Source organism: Coloeus monedula (genome assembly GCF_965178545.1).
Source record: "Coloeus monedula genome assembly, chromosome: 10".
Lineage (NCBI taxonomy): Eukaryota > Metazoa > Chordata > Aves > Passeriformes > Corvidae > Coloeus > Coloeus monedula.
Window position 1 is genome coordinate 16,739,111 of NC_138790.1, and position 20,325 is coordinate 16,759,435.

At 57.3% G+C, this 20,325-nt stretch overlaps 3 protein-coding genes across 7 annotated transcripts in view; 1 reads left to right on the plus strand and 2 right to left on the minus strand.

The window, feature by feature from the left end:
- Nucleotides 1-2,448: 2,448 nt before the first annotated feature.
- On the minus strand, nt 2,449-6,006 carry LOC309576720 (uncharacterized protein). The gene is made up of 5 exons (XM_082288211.1): nt 5,493-6,006; nt 3,992-4,348; nt 3,656-3,772; nt 3,267-3,352; nt 2,449-3,027 (listed from the first exon to the last, which is right to left on the minus strand). The coding sequence occupies exons 1-5, from the start codon at nt 5,584-5,586 to the stop codon at nt 2,953-2,955; spliced, it is 729 nt and encodes a 242-aa protein (XP_082144337.1). The 5' UTR covers nt 5,587-6,006; the 3' UTR covers nt 2,449-2,952.
- Nucleotides 6,007-9,732: 3,726 nt separating this feature from the next.
- On the plus strand, nt 9,733-12,666 carry LOC309576822 (deoxyribodipyrimidine photo-lyase-like; the record flags this gene model as incomplete). Its single annotated transcript, XM_082288369.1, has 9 exons — nt 9,733-9,964; nt 10,142-10,287; nt 10,430-10,612; nt 10,776-10,934; nt 11,260-11,458; nt 11,548-11,700; nt 11,951-12,072; nt 12,181-12,340; nt 12,515-12,666. The coding sequence occupies 9 exons, from the start codon at nt 9,733-9,735 to the stop codon at nt 12,664-12,666; spliced, it is 1,506 nt and encodes a 501-aa protein (XP_082144495.1).
- Nucleotides 12,667-15,462: 2,796 nt separating this feature from the next.
- Nucleotides 15,463-20,325, minus strand: part of RUBCN (rubicon autophagy regulator) — a gene marked incomplete at its 5' end in the record, with an annotated part of 28,762 nt that continues 23,899 nt past the window's right edge. For all 5 annotated transcript variants that reach the window (XM_082287830.1, XM_082287828.1, XM_082287829.1 and 2 more), the window contains 8 exons: nt 15,463-16,083; nt 16,859-16,952; nt 17,321-17,474; nt 17,656-17,717; nt 18,119-18,357; nt 18,925-18,989; nt 19,295-19,440; nt 19,798-19,930. In XM_082287830.1, the coding sequence (XP_082143956.1) occupies nt 15,920-16,083; nt 16,859-16,952; nt 17,321-17,474; nt 17,656-17,717; nt 18,119-18,357; nt 18,925-18,989; nt 19,295-19,440; nt 19,798-19,930 (1,057 nt within the window). In that variant the 3' untranslated portion in view covers nt 15,463-15,919. The remainder of the gene's footprint in view (nt 16,084-16,858; nt 16,953-17,320; nt 17,475-17,655; nt 17,718-18,118; nt 18,358-18,924; nt 18,990-19,294; nt 19,441-19,797; nt 19,931-20,325) is intronic.

Genomic DNA, 20,325 nt, shown 5'->3' on the forward strand with positions numbered 1-20,325 from the left:
CTGACAATGCTGTATCACTTTGGAAAGCAACCCCAACAGGGAATACATGCTGACGCTGGAGAGAGTTGCTCCAGATGGCGTTTGAGGTGCAAAATGTGGTGGGAACCACAGGGATTGTTGCAAACGTGCTGCTCAGCATAGAAAAAAACAACTCGACTGAAGCAAGGCACTGGCCCCAGCCTGCCTGCAAGCTCCTGTCCATGCTCCACAGGGGCCAGAACTGTCTGGAGACCCTTGTGTCTGCTGCTCCTGCCCATGCTGTCCCCAGAAATGCCCATCTCCCAGCAGAGTCACAGGGGTGACAAACCAAACATCCCTCTGCTCAGGCATTGGCACATCTTCCCAAGAAAGCCCACAGCCACCAAGGGATGCCTCATCTTGAGGACAGTACCCTGTTACCACGCTGGGAAGGGGCTTTTCACTGATCTTTTTGCTATGCCTGAAACCAAGGTCCTGCCAAAGCACTGGTTCCTGTAAAAGTCATTTAATCTGCTGTTACCAAAGACCAAAGCATCAAGTGAGCACTGGAGCCCTTCAGGAGCCTGTATCCAGGGGGCAATTCTGTGAATCCCAGCACCCAGGGGCTCTGCACTGTCCAGCGTGGCAGAGCATGGCCCAGCACAGTGCCTTATCAGCTTTCCTAGAATTAATGGGCTGGTTGTTCCTGTGGAGAACACAGCATCTCCTACTGGCTCCCCTCCAGCCTCCTGGCAAGGGCATTTGGAGAGGGCTCAGGGGTGGCAGTGGGGGAAACCAGGTTATCCATCAACCCCAAGGTTCTGGATGACTTGGCATGCTGGGTGTGTTGCAACACCCTGATGCCAGAGTGGGAGCTGGGCTATAGCCATCAGCAGGGGTGAAGGGAACAGGGACACTGGAAGGGACACTGGAGTCACAAGGATCTTGAGATGCACCCCATGATGCTGCCAGGTCCTCTGAAGGTGACATTCATGTTGGGCACAAGATTTGTTCGTTTGGACAATGCTGAGAGATTGGAGTGTATTACAGCAAAGAGGCTGAGAATTGTTTTGTGGACTGGGAAAGCAGCAAGACTTGGATCCAACCTCCTAAGCCCCTCGTCAGGGGTCTATGGCAGGCAAGCAGCCATGGGGTGAAGGTGGCACCTCAAGGACGGCAAGCACAGAGAGCACGGGCAGTGTCGGGGGCTTGTCAGAGCTCTGTGCCACCACTGCAGTGATGCCACATCCCCCCAGTGGGACCCTCTTCTCCCTCCCAGGCGGGGGCAGAGGGGACCAGAGCATCTCCTCCCCCCACAGCTCCCCAGCCACAATAACGGTGGAAGGCGGCTGTGCCAGCAGAGAACAGTGGGTACCCTGGTCACCTTTTCATCCCAGCACTTCAGGACCTTTTCCTCCCTTTGTGACGCAGTTTGGCTCCATTACCCTGGCCTTGGCGCCCGGCCATGTCCCGGGGTCTGAAGTTATGGATTCAACAGCCAGAGAAAACAGCCCAGTGGGACGCGACGTGGGAGGACTCTTGGCCCAGCTCCAAGGCGTAGGCAGACCACAAGGATTTCTTTCCCAGCACCCCACCAGGCAGCCAGCACAGGGACCCCTTCCAGCAGGCTTTGCCTGCTCCCCGGCTCCTTTCCCGGCTGCTAAGGGACCTCTCTCAGTCTCGAGGAGCCCAATAAGCCCACAAAAGTCAGGCAGCATCCTAAAGAGCAAAGGGGCAACCCTGGAATGCAAGGGCATCCCAAATGGGAGTATCCTGACAAGCTGCCTGGGCACAGCCTCCAGCCCCAGCCCAGCCTCTCCCAGGCCCGGTGAGCTGGCAGGCAGCTGGGTGATCCCACGGTGTCTCTCCCCATCCTGTCCAGCTGCTGGCTCCTTCCCAGCTGGTTGAAAATCCAGACAGCCTGAGAGCAGTCCCCAGGTTAGGAATCCCACAGCTCCACACACCCCCTCCCAGCCCTCCCTGTGCTGGGGCAGTGAGGCCTGCCAGTGAGAAGCAGGGATCAGCCAAAAACAACCCCTGACACGCAAAAAGGCTATTTTGCTAATTATTTCAGTTTTCAAACTCCAGGCAAGGTGGCTTGCTTAGGCTAATAATTGCTTCAGTTGGATTTTATCTGGTTAATTAATCAGTTAATAAATTACTTTGCTGCAGGGGGACAGATGTTGCGGCTGTCTCCTTAGCTGGGGACTGGAAAAAACAGGGAAGAAGCACAGCCCACGGGATTTCCACGGCCCCAGAGTGCACAGAGCTGCCCCTGCAGCTGTGGGGTGTCATGGGGCAGAAAGCTCCAAAGCAGAGACCCCCCAGTCTGCCAGGGTGCCGAGCCATCCTTTGGAATGCCTGCAGCAGCCCCTGGCGGGAGGGGACAGCCCTGAGCCCATCTCTCCACGCAAAGATTTCGGGACTCAAGTTTTCCTCACTGGTACCTCTAATAGATGGCAAAGCTGAAAATCAGGAGAGACAACTTGGAAAATGCAGAAGTCATCACTTCGACACAGAAAACATGGAATTTCTATTTACTGCCCAGCCTGTGTTGGCACAGGTGTTCTCCTCTGTCAGCAATACCACAGGTGAGCCTTGGGCACCGCAGTCCTGGGGGCTTCAGGTCTCCTTCCTCCCATTCCTCTGTCCCCAGGGTGGCTTTGATGGCTGAGCCAGCTCAGTCCCAGATGTAAAAGCCCAGTCCTGTGGTGTTCCCTTCTCCCAGCCCCCCAGCAGAGCTGGAGGGGGTCCCACCACAGGAACCAGGTCTGGAGCAGGGTGGTGAGAGGGCTCGGGCTCTACAGACAGGCTGTGGGAAGGGGCAGGAGCAGCACTGGGGGTCCTCTGGGGGTGCAGAGTGAGGGATGGGAAGCCCCAGGTTCAAGAGGAGCTGTAGAGGATTCCCCAGGGGCCTGCACCACCATGGAGTGAGGAGCTGGGAGCAGGTGGCTTGGCAGTCCAGGCAGGAGCAGGCTGGGCGAGGGGCAGTGGTCAGGTCCTCCTCCTCCCTCGCCATGCCAGTGACAGGGCAGCGCACGGGAATGCCGTCTGCAGGTCCTTACGGAGCTGGGGGAAAGAACAGCCATCAAACAGCCACCAAACTGTTCCTGTCCCCTGTTCCCACATAGAAAGGGGCTGATCCTGGACCATGGCAGCCAAAGGAGGGTCTCCCCTTCATCTGAAAGGGGTCTGGATGACATTCAATGCAAGATGCAGCCATTCCCCTCCCACTGGCTGCCCGACCCCCTCCCTGAGTGAACCACAGCTGTCAGATGCAGAGTGGGATCTCCTCCTGCGCACCTCACCTGGGACAACACCAGCTCCTGCACCGTGGTGTTCCCCAGGTCCAGGGGGGTGGTTAGCCGCAGCGACAGAAAGAGGTGAGATGCACCTAGGGATTAAAAACAGGGCTCTAGTTATTGGCCTTGAACCCTGGGCTGTGCCAGAGAACCTGGGGGGTCTCTCTCCAGGATTGCTGTCACAGACATGGGACCTTCTCCCAGGTTAATTGTGTCATGGACACGCTACACTGTCAGGAGAACAAGTCTCCCACTGTACAACAAACCACATATACCCCAAAACATCAATACCTTCACACTGAGAGTAAAGCAAGAGCAGTGGGGCTCCAGGACCCCCTGCACTAGCCCCGAGCACTGATGCTGGGGGTGGTGATGCCCACAGGCACTGCACTTACTGGTGTTGGACGAGCCAGAGGGGCAGACTGGCGGCAGCGTTGTCAGGTCCGTAGGCGTGCTGAGGGTAACCTCTGAGGTCTGGGCTGAGCTGGTGGCAGGGGAAGAGGGCTCAGTGCCTGGGCAAAGCAGTGTAAGGTTAGTGCTGTCTGCAGAGGTGCAGGATGCTCCTGCAGCTGGGAAAAGGCTTAAGTGAAGCCACCTATGTGAAGCCACCCAAGTACATGCCCAGGATTCCCATGGGAATTTGTCACCCTGATCATGTCCCCACCTTCCAGGTGCCCCCTGGCTGAACCCACTCATAGCTGCAGTGGGGGTCCCAGATACTGTCAGGGTACCTGGAGTCGACTCCATAGTTGAGGGGAAGATGTCAGTGTAGCTTGAAGAGGGGCTGCTCATGGGGTCTGATGTGCTGATAACAGGGCTGCCTGTGGTGTCTGTCAGGGCTGTCAAGGCCTCAGTTGAATCGTCTGTAGTTTCAGTGGGAGGAGGCGCCGTGGGCGGTGAGGTGTTGCCAGTCTCTGGGGATGTGCCGGACCCCTCTGGGGTGGAGGCTTCTGTTTCAGGGCTGGAGGAAAGGAGGGTGGCTGTGCTGATGGAGTCAGTGGTAGGCAGCAGTGTTGAGCTCTCCATAGGTGTTGAGGAGGTAGGGAGAGCTGGGGACACAGTTGCTGTCACATCCATGGCAGTGACCTCTGCAAAGAATTGGGACAATAAAATGCACAAGGGTTGGTGGTGAAAGGCTGAGCCTATGGCTATGCTGGGGATGGTGCAGGATCACCACCACAGTGAGCTCCCTGAGGAACTCAGAGCTGCACATCAGGCATGGAGCATTGGGAGTGGGAGTTGCCCATCCTGCATGGATCAAACACACGGATCTCTGCAATGGATATCAGCCACGCAGACCACGTAAATCCCCAGCCTGGCAAAGCAGGAACAAGCCATGGCCATTGCTGCTTTCAGGACAGAAACTCCTCTAGGCGCCAGTCCTAAGACCCATTCCACCTGGAGAAAGTCAGACAAACCCGTCTGACAGGAAGAGCCAAGCAGGAACTGGTGACCGTGAGACGGGCTGGAAATGCAGCAGCAGCAGTTTACACAAACCCTCTGCACTGCAGATAGTCAGGAACTGATAGCGGTGGGTGTAAATAATGGCAACGGGGGAAGCAGCCCCACAAAGGAACAAATCCCAGCTTGCAGCTCAGGATGAGCCGTTAGAGACGTGCCGTGACCCACAAAAGCTCTGGGGGGAGGGGGTGGGACACAGGAGAGCCGTCCTCTCTTCCACTAGGGACTCTCTACCAGAGCAGTGTGCTGTCCCCAGAGAAGCCCAGGGATCTGTAACCCTCTCCAAGGATGGGCAGGACAGCGTGGCTGCCTGAACCTTTGTCAAGGGGTGTCTGCAAGGTAGCAGCTTTGGGATGCCAGACTGGATTCCCCAGTGATCCCAGCACAAACCCGGTGAGTCTGGGGCTCTGCTCACAGGAGGATGGGAAACCAAAACACAGGCTGCCATCTGCTTTCAGCCAACCCAGCCAGAAACTTCCAAATCCCCTGGCAGCCACACCCTCCCTGCACACAGCAGCTGGTTAAATAAAAATATGGCGAAGGGCAAAGGTCTGACCCCAGCCCTTGCCAGGTGAGCACAGAAGGTGCACAGAAGGGCCTCATCCTCACAAAAGGAGAAGCAGCAAGTCCACCTCTGCTTCCCATTTAAGAAGCAGCAAACAGCCCCCACAGCATTCCATCCCCTGCACACCATCCCCTCCACCCTGGGGAATGATGCTCCCCGCTCTCCACCCACCCTGTAGAGAACATCACATCCCACTCAGCCCTTACCCAGAGCGAGGTGCAGCATGGTGAGGCAGGTGAGGCTCAGCAGCAGCAGGGGCCAGGGCAGGGGCAGGGACAGCCCCCCTCTCTGCCCAGCCATGTCCAGGTGAGCAGGAGCTGACAAACCCCTGCAGGCACCGCTCTGAGTGCTCCCCACAGCCCCAGCACTAGGGTTTCCAGGACTCCTTCACCCAGCAGAGGAGGAGCATCCAGGTGGGTCCTTTTATCCTCCAGGTGCTGGCAGCGAGGCAGGGGGTTCCACCTGACACAGACACTCCCAGGGACTGTTGCAATGCCCAGCAGACATCAACTGCACGGCTCGACCCAGAGCAGCCACCAGAAGTGGGCAGGGCAGGCCAGCAAGGCCACCACTACCACAGACCTGGCTCCTGTGGCCGTCCTCTGCCTGCTGAGGGGAGGGTGACAATGGAAAAAAGCCCAAGGATGAGCCAGGCTGCCTGAAACCCCGCACTTCACCACAGGGGTGATGTTTGGTGGTGGCTCCCAGCGCCAACGCCCTCAGGAGACAACAGCCAGCTCCGTCTGAGCGCGAGGAACTGGCCAAGAGAACAGGCGGCGCTCAGGAAGGGCGTGCTCCAGGCTGAGGGTTTGTCCCCTGGGCTGTCTGTACAGGCATCACTTCCCTGTGTCACAGCATACCACAGCCCAAGTGTACTGCTGACAGCTGGAGCTGCTTCCTTCTCTTCAGGGTCAGGCACAAGAGCACTCAGAGGTGCCTGCAGGCACTGGGCATTCCACAGGCAGGTATGCTGGAGGATTGTCAGGGTGTAGCCACCCTGCTGCTGAACAGGCACACGGGGGCACTGCCAGGGCACAGGCACACAGAGGCCATCACCAGAGTACCAGCACTCTGATGAGGTGCTCTCACACCGTAGGCATCGGGCCAGGGTGCAGGTACTCTGTGAGGATACAGTAGCTCGCTGGGGTACAGGGACACCAGGGACATGTGCACGGCCAGGGGTACTGGGGCAGGGTAGAGGCTCCCTGTCCTGGTTGAGGTGCATGGAGTGGAGTGTCACCAGGGTACATCTGCAGCCCCAGGATAAAGGCTCCTGCAACAGCCACCAGGGTACAGCCACACTGACAGGACACAGGTGCCCAGTAAGCGGCAGTGCCAGGGGACAGCAGCGCAGGGGGACTGCTGGGGCACAGTCACCCTCCTTGGGGTACAGGGTACACAGAGTCTCACTGCCAGAGGGTGTGTACATGCAGGCTCAGTGCTGGGGGCACAGCAACAGTACAGTCACACCATGGCACAGCCACACAGCAGTACTGCCACACCACAGCACAGGTCCCCAGCCTTGGGCTACCCGCTGGCCTGCAGAGCCTGGAGACTGGGTGGCCCCTGGGGGAAGAAGCCAAGCACCTGGCTGAGCAAGATGGGAGATCCCATGGGGATTTACCACCCTGATCCACCACCTCCAGGTGCCCTGTGTCTGCACTCACCTGCAGTGTCACTGGAGGTCTCTGGTTCTGTTGGGGTGGAGGTACCAGGGGTGGTCTTGGCTGTGGTCCCAATTGGCTGGCTGGGGACAGAGGTGCTCCCAGGGACATCTGTGGTGGTAACAAGGGAGACTGTGGTGTGTGATGGGGACATCGAGGGCTCGTCTGAAGTGTCTGTCACTGCTGGAGTGATAGAAGAGGTGCTGCTGGTCCCTGGGAATGTGTTGTCAAGCAGTGTGGTTGTGGCTGGCCCTTGGTGGGTGCTGGTGCCAAACGTGGTGCCCACCAAGGTGGAGGAGAGAAGAGTAGAGGTGGGGGGAGGCAGCATGCTCATTTCAACTCCAAATGAGCTGACAGCCAGGGCTGTGCTGGTCCCCACAGACGTGAAAGTGGTCATCTTGTCACAGTTGGGTGTCATGGCCATGGAGGTTGGAGCTGGTGTGCTGGTGGTGGTGAGCCCCAGCCTTGCTGTGGTACCGCTGCTGGTGGGTTCCAGCCATGCTGTGGTACTGCTGGTGGTGGTGAGCCCCAGCCCTGTTGAGGTACTGCTGGTGGTGGCGAGCCCCAGCCTTGCTGTGGTACTGCTGGTAGTGGGTTCCAGCCGTGCTGGGGTGTTGCTGGTGGTGGGTTCCAGCTGTGCTGGGGTGCTGCTGGTGGTGGGTTCCAGCTGTGCTGGGGTGCTGCTGGTGGTGGCAGGTCCCAGCCCAGGTGACACAGGGGTGCTGTGAGCTGTGCTGCCCCTCACCTGTGGTGTGGTGGTGTTGGAGGCTGCCGGGCTACTCTGCTGAGCCGTAGAAGCACTGGGTGTAAAGTTACCCATTGGCATCCCTGGGGTGGAGGTTGCATGTCGGGAGGGAGGGAAGGTTGCTGCAGTGCTTGAGGTGGTGTTGGGCAGCAGTGCCGTGGTCTCTGTGGGTATCAAGGAGGTTGGGATAGTCAGGGATGCAGGGATTGTCACGTCTTTGACAGCGGTCCCTGCAAAGAGGTGGGAGAGGGCACACAAGGGCTGGCAGTGAAAGGCTGGGACCATGGCTCTGCTGGGGATGGATGGTGCTATATTACCACCACCATGAACTGCCCAAGCCTTGCATCAGCCATGGATCATCAGGAGTGGGAATTCCCTGTCCTGCATGGATCAAGCACGTGGATTCCCTGAATAGCAACATGACAATCAGACCACGTAAATCCCCAGCCTGGCAAAGCAGGAACAAGCCATGGCCATTGCTGCTTTCAGGACAGAAACTCCTCTAGGCGCCAGTCCTAAGACCCATTCCACCATCTTCACCCATGCCTGGAGGAAGTCAGACAAACCCGTCTGACAGGAAGAGCCAAGCAGGAACTGGTGACCATGAGACGGGCTGGAAATGCAGCAGCAGCAGTTTACACAAACCCTCTGCACTGCAGATAGTCAGGAACTGATAGCGGTGGGTGTAAATAATGGCAACGGGTGAAGCAGCCCCACAAAGGAACAAATCCCAGCTTGCAGCTCAGGGCGAGTCCATGAGAGACCTGCTGCGACCCACAAAAGCTTTGGGAGGGGGTTGAGGGATGCAGCAGGAGGGGACCTACAGCTGTAGTTCAAGATTCTCAGGAGGTACAAGCCCCAGGTTTATTCCCAGTTCTCAACTCAACATTGCTCTTACTTTGCATCAAGTGCAAATGTTGGGATGGCATTTGAAGTTTTCCAGGCCTAGTACATCCCAGTGAGGTTGCCATCTGGGCAGGGCCATTTGGTGCTACTGGGCAGGTTGTAGCAAAGGCAATGAGCCCAGCAGGGACCAAGGCTCAGCAAGGGGGTCAGCTGGGCCTAAGGTCTTCTCTTCCCAAATGGAGACCCCCATCAGAGGCAAAAGAAATAGAGCTTGTTGCTTGTGTTCTATAAACCACTGCCCTGTTTGCTCACTAGGACAGGGCTGAGATGTTGGAGAACAAACAACACCCACAGTGTTTCACCTCTGTGAGTAAAGCCACCCGAGGGCCACCCACCACCCTGCAGAACAATGCTGCTCACTCACCCCCCACCCCTTGGATAGCTCCACATACCGCTCAGCCCTTACCCAGCGGGAGATCCAGCACAGCAAGGCTCAGCAGCAGCAGGGGCAGCCCTCCCGTGCCCCCAGTCATGTCCACAGCCAGCACCCCAACGCCTTGCAAGGTGGGGGACCTGAGGACACAGAGCGTGGGGAAGGTGGCAGCGGGGAACTACGCTGCCGAGTGATGGCTGAAGGTAGTTGGAGCTGCTTCCTTGTTCCCGGGGGCAGGGAGGGGAGGCACCAGCGGGCACTGGCCCCCCTCCCGGGGCAGGTGCAGCGCCTTGGGCGCGCCGGAGACATCGGTGCAGCACCGGCGCCCGTGTGCGGGGGGCGGTCCCGGGCGCGGAGCCGCCCCTCGGGGCACGGCCACACCCCTGGACACGCCCTTCGCACACGCCCACGGCTTGTGTAACACTCGAGGGCCGCGTGGCTGCCAGGTAGGGACTGGCATCGGCATCGGCGTCGGGATCGAGGTCGGGATCGGGGCCGGGGTCGGGATCGGGGTCGGGGTCGGGATCGGGGTCGGGGTCAGGACCCCGGGTATCGGGACCAGGAGCGGATCGGGCCGGGGACCGGAACACCGTTATCCCCCGCTTCCCGAGGACCAGGATGGGCAGGGGACCAGCATCCCCCGGGCTCTGGGGGCGGACCGGGGTCCGGGATTCGCAAGGAAGCGCGGGAGCTCAGTCCGGCCTGGTTTCCTCTCGCAGCGGCCGCACGCAACCACGCTGCTCCGGGCGGTGCTGAGGATGCGGCGGGGACAAGGGAAGCGAAAGGCCGAGGTCACGGAGGTGCCACCCGTGTCTCGGAGGAGGACGGAGGAAGAGGAGGCGATACAGGAGGCCCGTCGGAAGGCGGCCCCGTCCGTTCGAGAGTTCAAGTACAACAAAAAGCGGGTTCGCCTTGTCTCGCAGGGATCGGACCTAAAGGACGATGCTCGGTGCATCCTTTACTGGATGTGCCGGGATCAGCGAGTGCAAGGTGCGAACCAGCTGGTGGAAGGGGCTCCCATGGGTGGTAAAAGCGCTGGTTCCCTCCTTCGGTAACTTTGGAGCTGGCCCCACTCTCTACAGGGAGGTGTGGGGGGAAACTTCCTGTGAAACTCCATCCCATCAGTGAAGCACTCTCCTGACGCCGCCCTGTGTACTTTTCCCCCAGATAACTGGGCTTTCCTCTACGCCCAGCGCCTGGCCCTCAAACAGGAGCTGCCTCTGCATGTCTGCTTCTGCCTGGTGCCCAAATTCCTGGAGGCCACCATCCGCCACTACAGGTTCATGCTGAGGGGCCTGCAGGAGGTGGCGGAGGTACGGCCAGGGGATGTCCACGCTGGGTGGCACAGGGCTCCTGGGGAAGTGGGGGAGGCAGATCCATCCCTTCAGGAGATGGTGGTGGGGTGGGATCTCTAGAGCCATGAACTGTCCCACAGCCATTTCCTTGTCACTGCAGGAGTGTGCAGAGTTGAACATCTCCTTCCACTTGCTGCTGGGCTATGCCAAGGACGTGCTGCCCACGTTTGTGGTGGAGCATGGTGTGGGTGGGCTGGTGACAGACTTCAGTCCCCTCCGCCTGCCCCGGCAGTGGGTGGAGGACGTCAGGGAACGGTTGCCAGAGGATGTGCCATTTGCACAGGTGGGTGCCAGCACTGTGGGAATGGAGCACTCTGGCTGGTGAGATGTGGGACAAACTTGTCTCCTGTGTCTTGCGAACTGGAGTGACCTGAGCAGAGAGCATGTGTATCATGTCGTCAGGACTGTTTGCTTCTCACGCCCTTCTCCGTGGCTTTGCTTCCCAGGTTGATGCCCACAACATCGTGCCCTGCTGGGTCGCCTCCCCCAAGCAGGAGTACAGCGCCAGGACCATCCGGGGCAAGATCCACGCTCAGCTACCTGAGTTCCTCACTGAATTTCCCCCTGTTGTTCGTCACCCACATTCCCCCTGCTGCCCAGCAGAGGTACCAGCAGGAGACACTCCAAACCCATCCACGGGCTGGTCCCAGAGTGTTTCACAGATATTTTTTGATCCTGGGAGGGGTTGGTAGGGAATAAGGACAGTGACCTGCCTGAGGTCACACACAGATGGTGTGGAGATGAGGATGCCCTGGGGAGAGGGAGGTTCCCACCTCATTCATCAGGTTCCCACATCTCTGCCATGCAGAGGGCTAGTTAAGAGGAGGAGGCTGGCATGGGCTGGGGACTTGCTGGTTGGAGATACAACACTCAGGGCAGCCCTCACTGAAGAGATTCTGCAGATGCACTCACTGTTTGGCTGCCGCCCAGCCCATCGCTTGGGAGGCCTGTTATTCCAGCTTGCAGGTGGACCACACTGTGAAGGAGGTGGAGTGGGCAACCCCTGGCACAGCTGCAGGACTGGCTGTGCTGAAGTCCTTCATTGCAGAGCGGCTGAAATTCTTCAGCACCCACAGGAATGATCCCAACAAGGCGGCTCTCAGCAATCTGTCCCCGTGGCTTCACTTTGGTGAGTGTCCCAGGCTTCCCACTCTGCAGCAGGCCTGAGCATTGTGGCTTGGACCAGCAGCCTGATTTGCTGCTTCTCCATGTCCCCAGGCCAGGTTTCCACCCAACGAGCCATCCTGGAGGTGCAGAAGCACCGGCGCACGTACAAGGACTCAGTGGATGCATTTGTGGAGGAGGCTGTGGTGCGGCGGGAGCTGGCTGAAAACTTCTGCTACTACAATGAGAACTACGACACCGTGCAGGGTAACATCCCGGGTCACGTGGGCCGTGCTGGGTACCCAACTGGTCACTCCAACTTGGCAATGCCCTTTCTGCTAGAAGGGCTGTGGGGGCACTAATGTCCCATCATTTGGTCCCTTCTGGAGGTAGGACAGCAGCTGGCGAGTACCCTCTTCAAGACTGGTGCCTCTAGGGCACAGTGCCCTCAGTAGCCCCATTCTCAGGACCCTACAGAACAGGTTGCTCAGTGTTGCTCTTCATCTCTTGCTCACAGGTGCCTATGACTGGGCACAAACCACCCTGAAGCTCCATGCCAAAGACAAGAGGCCTTATCTCTACAGTCTGCAGGAGCTGGAGCAGGGGACCACACATGACCCACTCTGGAATGCTGCCCAGGTACTGCCCTCCATCTTCCCCACAAAATGCTGAGCTTTTTTCTGAGGGGTAGAGGTGTAGAGGTGACCTACCACGGACTGACCCTTATGGCTGTTCCTATCCCCACAGCTACAAATGGTCCAGGAGGGCAAGATGCACGGCTTCCTGCGGATGTACTGGGCCAAGAAGATCCTGGAGTGGACGCGCTCCCCTGAGGAGGCCCTGCAGTTTGCCATCTACCTCAATGACCGCTACGAGCTGGACGGGAGGGACCCCAATGGATACGTAGGCAAGCTGCAGGATGGGGGCATGGGGTGGGAGGCCTTAGCTGTGATGGCCAAGGCTGCAGTGGGTGCTCTCTGCAGGCAACTCCAGTGCATCCTGGTTTGCACCCACATGCCACTTGCTCTCTGGGTGCCTCTGAGCAAGGGAAGAGCTGACGCTTTGTCCCTGTGCCCAGCAGGCTGCCTGTGGTCCATCTGTGGCATTCATGACCAGGGCTGGGCGGAGCGGGCCATCTTTGGGAAGATTCGCTACATGAACTACGCCGGCTGCAAGCGCAAGTTCGATGTGGACCAATTTGAGCGTCGCTACGCCCCCACACACTCCCAGTGACCCTCTGTGCTGGGGCACGTGTGCCTTTGCCAAGCTGCCAGCTTGCAGTGATCACCCAGGGCAGGGATCACCCCGGGATGCTGAAGGGCTCCCTGCAGCAGCAGCAAGCTCCAAGGTTTTGCAAGTCTTTGCCATCAGCTGCTGCTCAAGCTGCCACACTGGGGCAGCTGCTGGAGCCCTCCTGCTGCCACAGGTTTGCTGGCAGCTGTGAGAGCCCATCTTCAGCATGCCTGTGCCTGCCAGAAGCCTTTGTTACGACCACTGTCCTCAGGAGAAGCCCAGGTCGCCACTGCTGCTGGTAACCACAGCTGAGATTTGGGCTGAGCAAGGTGTTTCTAGGAAAAAGCCCCCAGGAAGAGGCTCTTCGTGAAGCCAGTGCTGGGCTGTCAGACCCATCTTTCAACAGTTGTTTTAAAGTTTACAGTTTGTATCACCTGCATTGATGGTGTTTATGGGGACATGCACAACACTGCTGTGAAGGGAGAGCCGGGCAGCGGGGAATGGGGATGCAAGCACTGACAGGGCAGCCAAGGCCAGGCCCATGGGCCCCTCTGACAGCAGCCAAAGCAGGCTCTGGAAGGGAACAGGCATTACAGAGAGCCCCTTGTTCAGTGGCTTGTACCTCCTGCCCTGAGTCCAGTGGGCAGTTTGCAGGCGGAGGCCACAAACCAGATTAATTAGTCACGGGGTAGTGACAATAACCCCCTCCCAGTGACTGCATCACCAGCTGCACAAGCTGTCCCTTCCATTTCTCCTTGCCATCAGCAGCACTCCCTGCCTGCCCCATCACCTCCAGGTGGGATACACACCATTACCCCACCTGAAACAATGTCACAACACAACCAGACTCCTTATTAACTTAGTTTATTGAGGACGGCATTTTAATTGTTGTGCTGTGCAATAATAATCCCGTTGTGAGAGCTCCAGTTGAAGGCCAGGGCAGCCCCCAGCTCTCCCTCCCAAAGAGCTTCCCTGTCTTGGCCAGTTCCAGTGTTAGTTGTAGCGGTCAGTGCTGGGCAGCAGTGTCAGTGCTGGGCACAATCTTGCCCTGGAGACCTTTGCCAGGTTTGCGAGTCCTGCTGCTTCCGCACACAGTCCATGGCCAGAATAACAAGCCAGAATTCCTTCCCTCTTCTCTAAAAGTACTCAGTGCTTTGAGAAAGGGATCTGGGCAGCCTCTCAGCTGCTGTCCCATGACATTAAAGTGCTTCAAACAAAATAGGGTGGATGGAGGTGTGCTGCTGAGGCAACTCCAGGGAAGGGGTTCCCAGGTCCGAGCAGCAACAGGAGGGCTTGGCTTGGGCTTGGAGACAGGCAAGACCAAGGCAGACCAACATCTGGTAGCCCCAGGGCTTGCAGAGTGAGCAGAAGAGCAGCTGCTCTGGGGGAAAACAAGCAGAAGCAAGACACAAGGCAGCAAAAACCCTGGGGGGGCAAGTGGGGAGCTGAACCCTGCTTCCAGGACTTTGTCAGGATGCTGCAGGCAGGGGAGAGATGCTGCTGTGCGGCAGCTTGGCCCCCAGCTGCAAGGCTTGCAGCCACCCTCCCTGAGCAAGCCCTGCGGCCACCTCTCCTGGCCCCTGCCTCTTCCCCTCTCCCCAGCCCTGCTGCCCCCACAGGGAGAGCCCATGAGGGGTCACATCCCAGCCTCAAATCAGGACATGTCCTGAAAGAGCCACTGCCCTTTGAGGCCTCCTGCCAGTGCATTGCTCTCTGGTCCCTCAACACCCTCCTTGCACGTACACAGGCCACACCATCCTTCCTAACACCCCACATCCCACCCATGCTGAGGTGGTGCTGGGTATGCCATGGCTAAAACATCCCCCCACGATGCAGAGGCACCTCCTTAACTGGGCACAGAGCTCACCTTATCCCACTGGGTCTGACCCTGACCCTGCAGAGCTGTCACTCATGGCAGGTGGCTCTACATCAGCGAGGAACCAGACCTTGGCAGCACCCCAATGCCAAACCGCTCTCCTCCTGGGTATCCCCACTGCAAGCAGGCTGCCTGACCATCTCACCACAGCACAGCTGGGAAGCTTCAAGGCTTTGCCTGGCTCAGGGACCCCTCCTCTCCCAAGGGAAGCAGGAGATCTGCTGGGAGAGGGGACCAGTTCCATCCAGGGTGAGGAACCAGGAGCAGGACAGCCCTGGAGATTTATACTGGTGAGTCCCAAGCAGATCACATACCCCCTAAGGAGGCATTTCAAGCAGCACCTCCTTGAGAGGGAACACACAGTTAAAAATACAAACAACCACATTAAAAAAAATAAAACCAAATCCAGCAGATTAAAAAAAAAAAAAACCAACCTAAAACAACAAACCAAGACAGAGGCTTGGGGATGCAGCTGGAGGCATGAGCCTTCACCTGCATCCCAACAGGTCTCGGGCAGAAAGGCAGCTCCACACAAGGCAGGTCCTGGTGCCACAAGAGTGAGGTCCCATGTCATCCTTAGAGGAGGACATGTCTCCCTGGTAGGACACTGGCAGCATGAGAAGGAAGTAGGGTCAGAAGCCTCACCGTATCCCATGGAGGCAGATTTCTGTGGAGCCATGGGGATCTGCCGGCCAAAAGTCCATCAGCACATCCACTTGTGCAGCTGCTCCAGCAGCAGTGTCCCTCTGCAGCACAGGGAGATGGCATTTTCATCATTGCCACCTCCTCTGCTCTGACTCTGGAGTGAGAGCAACTGCTCTCCAGCAGTGTCCCACAGCACATTTGAGAAAGGGAGCTGTTAAATGTACAACCAACCCCAAACCCCCACCCTCCCTCCATGCACACAACCCCCAGCAGCAGAATGGAGGATCAGAGGACTGAGACCTGATTTCCTCCTCCAAGGAGCAGATGTGACCAGAGCTTCCTAGTATACAGCTGATGAGCAGGAAATGCTGACCCTGCAGGGGACCCTGCTCGGCTCAGAGCAGGGCACAGAGATGGACAGCACAGCCCTGTCTAGTCCAGCATGAACAACTGCTCGGAAAAGATCCCTGTTCTGCCTGCAGGACAGGCAGGAGCAGCTGCCTCCCCCCAAGCAAAGGCATCAGGGAGTGGGAGCACCTGGAGCAGATCCACATGATGGAATATGTTCCTTTCCCAGCCCAGCACTACTGCATGAGGGAAAAGAGATCCCTTCAAGACAGTGCTCCAAGCCTCCCAACAGTCCTCCTCATCCTCAGTCTGTGTGGTTCAGTCTCTGGTGATGAAGGCCACGCACATAAATAAACCCATGATCTGCTCCTTGGCTGCACATGCTCACGTGGCTGCCACTGCCTCCGGCTGCTCCAGCTCATCCTCGTAGTCCGAGATGTAGGACTCCATGCTCTGCTTGGCCATCAGCTCTCTCCGGGCTTGGAGACGCTCGCACCGGGGACAGCGGGCGGATTTGAAGCAGGATTTGTGGTAGCAGGCTTTGCACTCTGTGAGGGAGAGCATGGCTGAGCACTGGTGCAGGCTGACAGACTGCCTGACACTCCACACCCCAGGTCCCTGCACTAGCTTACGAAGCTTTGGAAGCACAGGAGGGAGGTTTTCTGCTCCACACAAGGTCCCTCCCCAAACTTCCTTGATACTCCAAGGCAATAATGACCTTGCCCCAAGTTTTCTCTGGCACTGCACCTGCCAAAGCAAGGCTTGCATGTAGTCAGGAGCCACTTTAAGCCAGTTCAGAGGCTGGTCCCAAGATGCAGGACCAAGCTCTACTCAGCCATTAATACTGGGCATTATCGAGGATGTCTCCTGAAGGGGCCTAGGTATTTCTTAGCATGCAGGAAGGACACAGAGATAAAGCCTTCAGGCTCTCTCTGTTCTGCAAGGTCAGCTCCAGCCATCCACGCAGGGGCAGGGGAGCTGTGTGCAGGCTGCAGCCTGTCCTGTAAGCACAGCAGCAGGGAAGCCAGGGCTCCCAGACACCCGCTCACTGCAATCACACCCCAACTGCCCGCTGCTGGCAGGGCAGGCAGCACACAGTGTGGTCAGGAGGGGACCTACACGCTTCCCCACGCCAGCAAACACTGTTACAATGCTGATCTACTGCTGTGAGAGTATGTTGCAGACACAGGCCATGCACAAGTGCACTCTGGTCTGGCTGGCTAAGGCTCTCTACCTCTTGCTAGCACAAATGCCACTCAAACTGGAAGCAGACCTTGGTGGCCCCAGGGTCTGCCCCCTCCCTGCTGTTCCCCAGTATCTCACCTTCACATGTCCTGCACTTGTTGAGCTCAAAGGGGAAGATGATGTCATCCTCATTCTGGCAGAACTCACAAATGAAGCCTTTGGCTTGGCACAGCTGGAAGGAGAAAAGATGAGGAAAAGGCAGCTAAATGCTCACCTCCCTGGGAAGTCAAGGCAGAAGGTAGAGTAGAGCAGGACAGCAGGATGTGGTGCCCTGCTCTAACCATGTGGGACAGCCCTTCCCCAGCATGGAGCACAGGAAGGCTGAATCAACCTGTGTCAGGGGTGGGGGAGAGCCAAAATGAGAGCAAATATCCCATTTGTGCTAGATAGGAGCTCTATGAAGCAGGCAGGAAGAGTTAGCACTGAATCAGTTATCTGGTGGCTGCCCGGCACACCAAAGCCTCCCCATCAGTTATCTTTGCAGCAAAGCCTGCTCCCAAGGCTGCAGAGCCATGCAAGAGGCAGGAGAGGAGGCCTTACCATGCACTTGTCAATGTGCAGGCTGCCTGCCTTCAGGAGCTCTGTCAGGTGAGGCATCAGGTCCCCTTTCTTGATGGCACTGAAGTCACTCAGCGAGTAGAGGTGCAAATCCTCTGTCAAATGGCCAGGCACTGTGTCAAAGGAGTCCAGGAGGCTGCAAGGACAGAGAAACCAGAGCTCAGAGCAAAGTGACTCCACTAAGACCCCTCTCTCCACTCCTTATGCTTTCTCTCTCCCTCCACTCCCCTCTCTCCCCACAATGCACAGGCTGCACAGATTCCCAATGCAAATTGCCAGGGGACAGAACCAGGACAGCAAAACAGCCCAGGACTCACTCTTTAGCTAGCCGGCATGTCTTGAACATGTTCTTCATGTGGAAAAGCTGGATTCTCAGCAGCTGCAGAGGAAGGGGGGACAAAGAATGAGTAAACACAGCACCGTCCTCAGCCAAGCAGGTTTGTCCCATTCCCTGTGCTGCTGTAATAACTGCTGCTCCTCAGCTGCTGCTCTCCTGTTTCCAAGGTGTTTACATCACGCAGGGCAAGGCAAGCACAACCATCATCCTGTGCTCCAGGAGATAAATTGAAGCCCAGCTGGATACCAGCCACAAATTCCTTTTGACATTCCTATGCCACTGAAGAAATAAGAAGACATGGAATGGAAACACATACTGATGAGGTTTTAATCCTCCAAAACTGAAGCATCTGCTTCTCCCCAGCTTCCCTGAAATACAGTTTACAGTTGGCAGCCACCCACGTCATCCAAACCCCACTCAGGAAGGCACAGAAAGGGTCTTACCCGCACTTGGTTGAGAGCCTTCACTTTCTGGTAGAGGGCAGAATTGATAGCCTGCACGTTGAAGAGTGGGTCACTCCAGATCTTGCTCAGCAGGTCTTTGGAGAAGTTGCTCACGTAGTACTTGCTGAAGTCCCACTTGCGCAGGATGCGGCTGGGGATGACGGTCTGGGCATTCTCGTGGCAGCACTGGCAGAAATACTTGCCCAGGTACTCACAGTACCGCAGCCGCTTGATGTAATCTGGCCAAACCCAGGCAGACAGGCAGGTCAGCCCAGGCACGGGCTCTGCACAGCCACATGCTGCACTCCCCTCTGCACAGCCACATGCTGCACTCCCAATGCTGCTCAGCATTTCCAACAAGCAAGGAACTCTGCCTTGCTGCCATCTCCTCCAGCCCAGAGTGCTCAACACTGGGGTCTGCAAGCACTCTCTGGCTGCAAAAGCCTTCAGGACCAATAGTCCAGTCTCATGCAGCCACATCTACCTACATATTCAGGGAAGAGCTCTGCAGCTACAGAACCTGCTGGGAGCTTGAGGACCCAACAGAGGACTTTGTGTTACAAGAGTCAAGATCTGAAATGCCCTCCAAAGGACAGGCTGGCTGCTCTTTGCCTCCACCAGCTCTGTGACCTTCTGGAAGAGGAGACTCCTCTGTGGATGGTGCACACCAATGTGCAGGCAGAGCTGGCAAAGGCAGTGCAGCACTGCCCCAGTGACCTTGTGCTGAGCTCTACCACCACCCACTCACTCAGCATCTTCCCACTTGTTTGCACTCTCCAGTTACAGGTCAGGCTCCCAGCACTCACCAGGATCAGTCCGGATGCCACAACCTGCACAGCGGTAATTCTGCTTGGCCACAGCCACCTTCCTCCTGCCCAGAGATAGAAGACAACATGCATGACCCAGCCCTGATGGTACCTGGCACCAGAAGACGGGTACTGGAAGGCCTGGAAGGTTTATGTGGACAACACATCCAAGGCAAAAAGCCCTTCTGTGTCCTGGCACTAATCCCAGGCACTGGCTCCATCTCACCATCTCACAGTGGTGACCACTGTGGATTTACCAGTCTGAGAGCGGGGAAACCCCAGCAACCAGAGGATAAGCAACCTCGGTGTTGATGGATAAGGGATGGAAAGGGCAGATCCCCTGAGAGCCCCCAGCCACACGTGTCCTTACGCTGGGGCTGGGTGAACATTGAAGATGATCTGCGGTCGTGGCGGGGCCCACTCCAGGTTTCCGCGCACCCGAATCCTCAGCTTGTAGATGTCAGCATGTTCTCCATCATCAGGAGAGATAGGCAGAGAGTCAGGGATGGGCAGGAGCTGGAAGAGGCAGGCAAGAGGGTCAGATCCCTATCTTGTACTGCAAAGGCAGTGCACCTGGCTGGACTGCCAGAAACCTGCAACTGCAGCCCTCTGGAAAACTGCCAGGCACCGAGTTGCTCCTCCAGCTGAATTGGGGGATGAAGAATGGCTGTCTCCAGGGATCTGGACACTGCTGTGGGAGGCTGCAGTGGCACAACCCTGCTTGGATGCATCCATCTCCAAAGCCCAGACAAACCCGCTCCTCCAGCTCCACAAAGGGAGCACTGGGACAAGCAAAGCCCCCTCAGCAGTGGCCTGAAGCCAGGAGTTCAGGGAAGATCAAATGCAATCAGTGACACAAACTCACAGCCTTACCTTCTGCGGGGCATCATGCTCAGGGACCAGCCACTCCAATTCAGAGGCAGCTGGGAGCTGCATGCCCTCAAACTGCTTCAGCAGGCCCATGGCCACAGCCTCTGCTGAGTTTGAATTGAGGAAGGAGTGGGATCTAGACAGCAAAGGAATTGTTAGTACTGGATCTCACCGCTGTGCCCTCCTTGCAGCCCCATGCCAGTCCCAGCTCAAGCTGAAGATCCTCTCTTCAACTCTGGTACCGTAATTCTGCACTGCTACACAGGCTTAAAATTAATACCCGTGATTGATTTCTGTCTTTGCAGCTGCCCCCAAGCAAAGCTGGCTAATGGCACCACAACAACTGTTCAGAAAGGTGAGCAAAACTTGAATCACTTAGCAAAACCTGTGCCTGTTTGCAGGGGAAGCTGCAAAGTGACAGCCAGTGCCTGTGTAAGCCAGAAAAAACTGCTCTCCCAATGTGAACCTACCCAAGCAGCTGCCAACCATTGACACAGCTTTGTATTTTACCACACGAGCAGAGGGATCCCC

Excerpts from the sequence above, each read along its gene's own strand:
- LOC309576720 (XM_082288211.1), bottom strand. The coding sequence starts at position 5,586 with ATGGCTGGGCAGAGAGGGGGGCTGTCCCTGCCCCTGCCCTGGCCCCTG. Across the intron at positions 3,353-3,655 it reads CTCTGGCTCGTCCAACACCA|GTGCATCTCACCTCTTTCTG; the intron begins GTAAGTGCAGTG and ends TTTAATCCCTAG. Across the intron at positions 3,028-3,266 it reads AGGAGCTGGTGTTGTCCCAG|CTCCGTAAGGACCTGCAGAC; the intron begins GTGAGGTGCGCA and ends TCTTTCCCCCAG.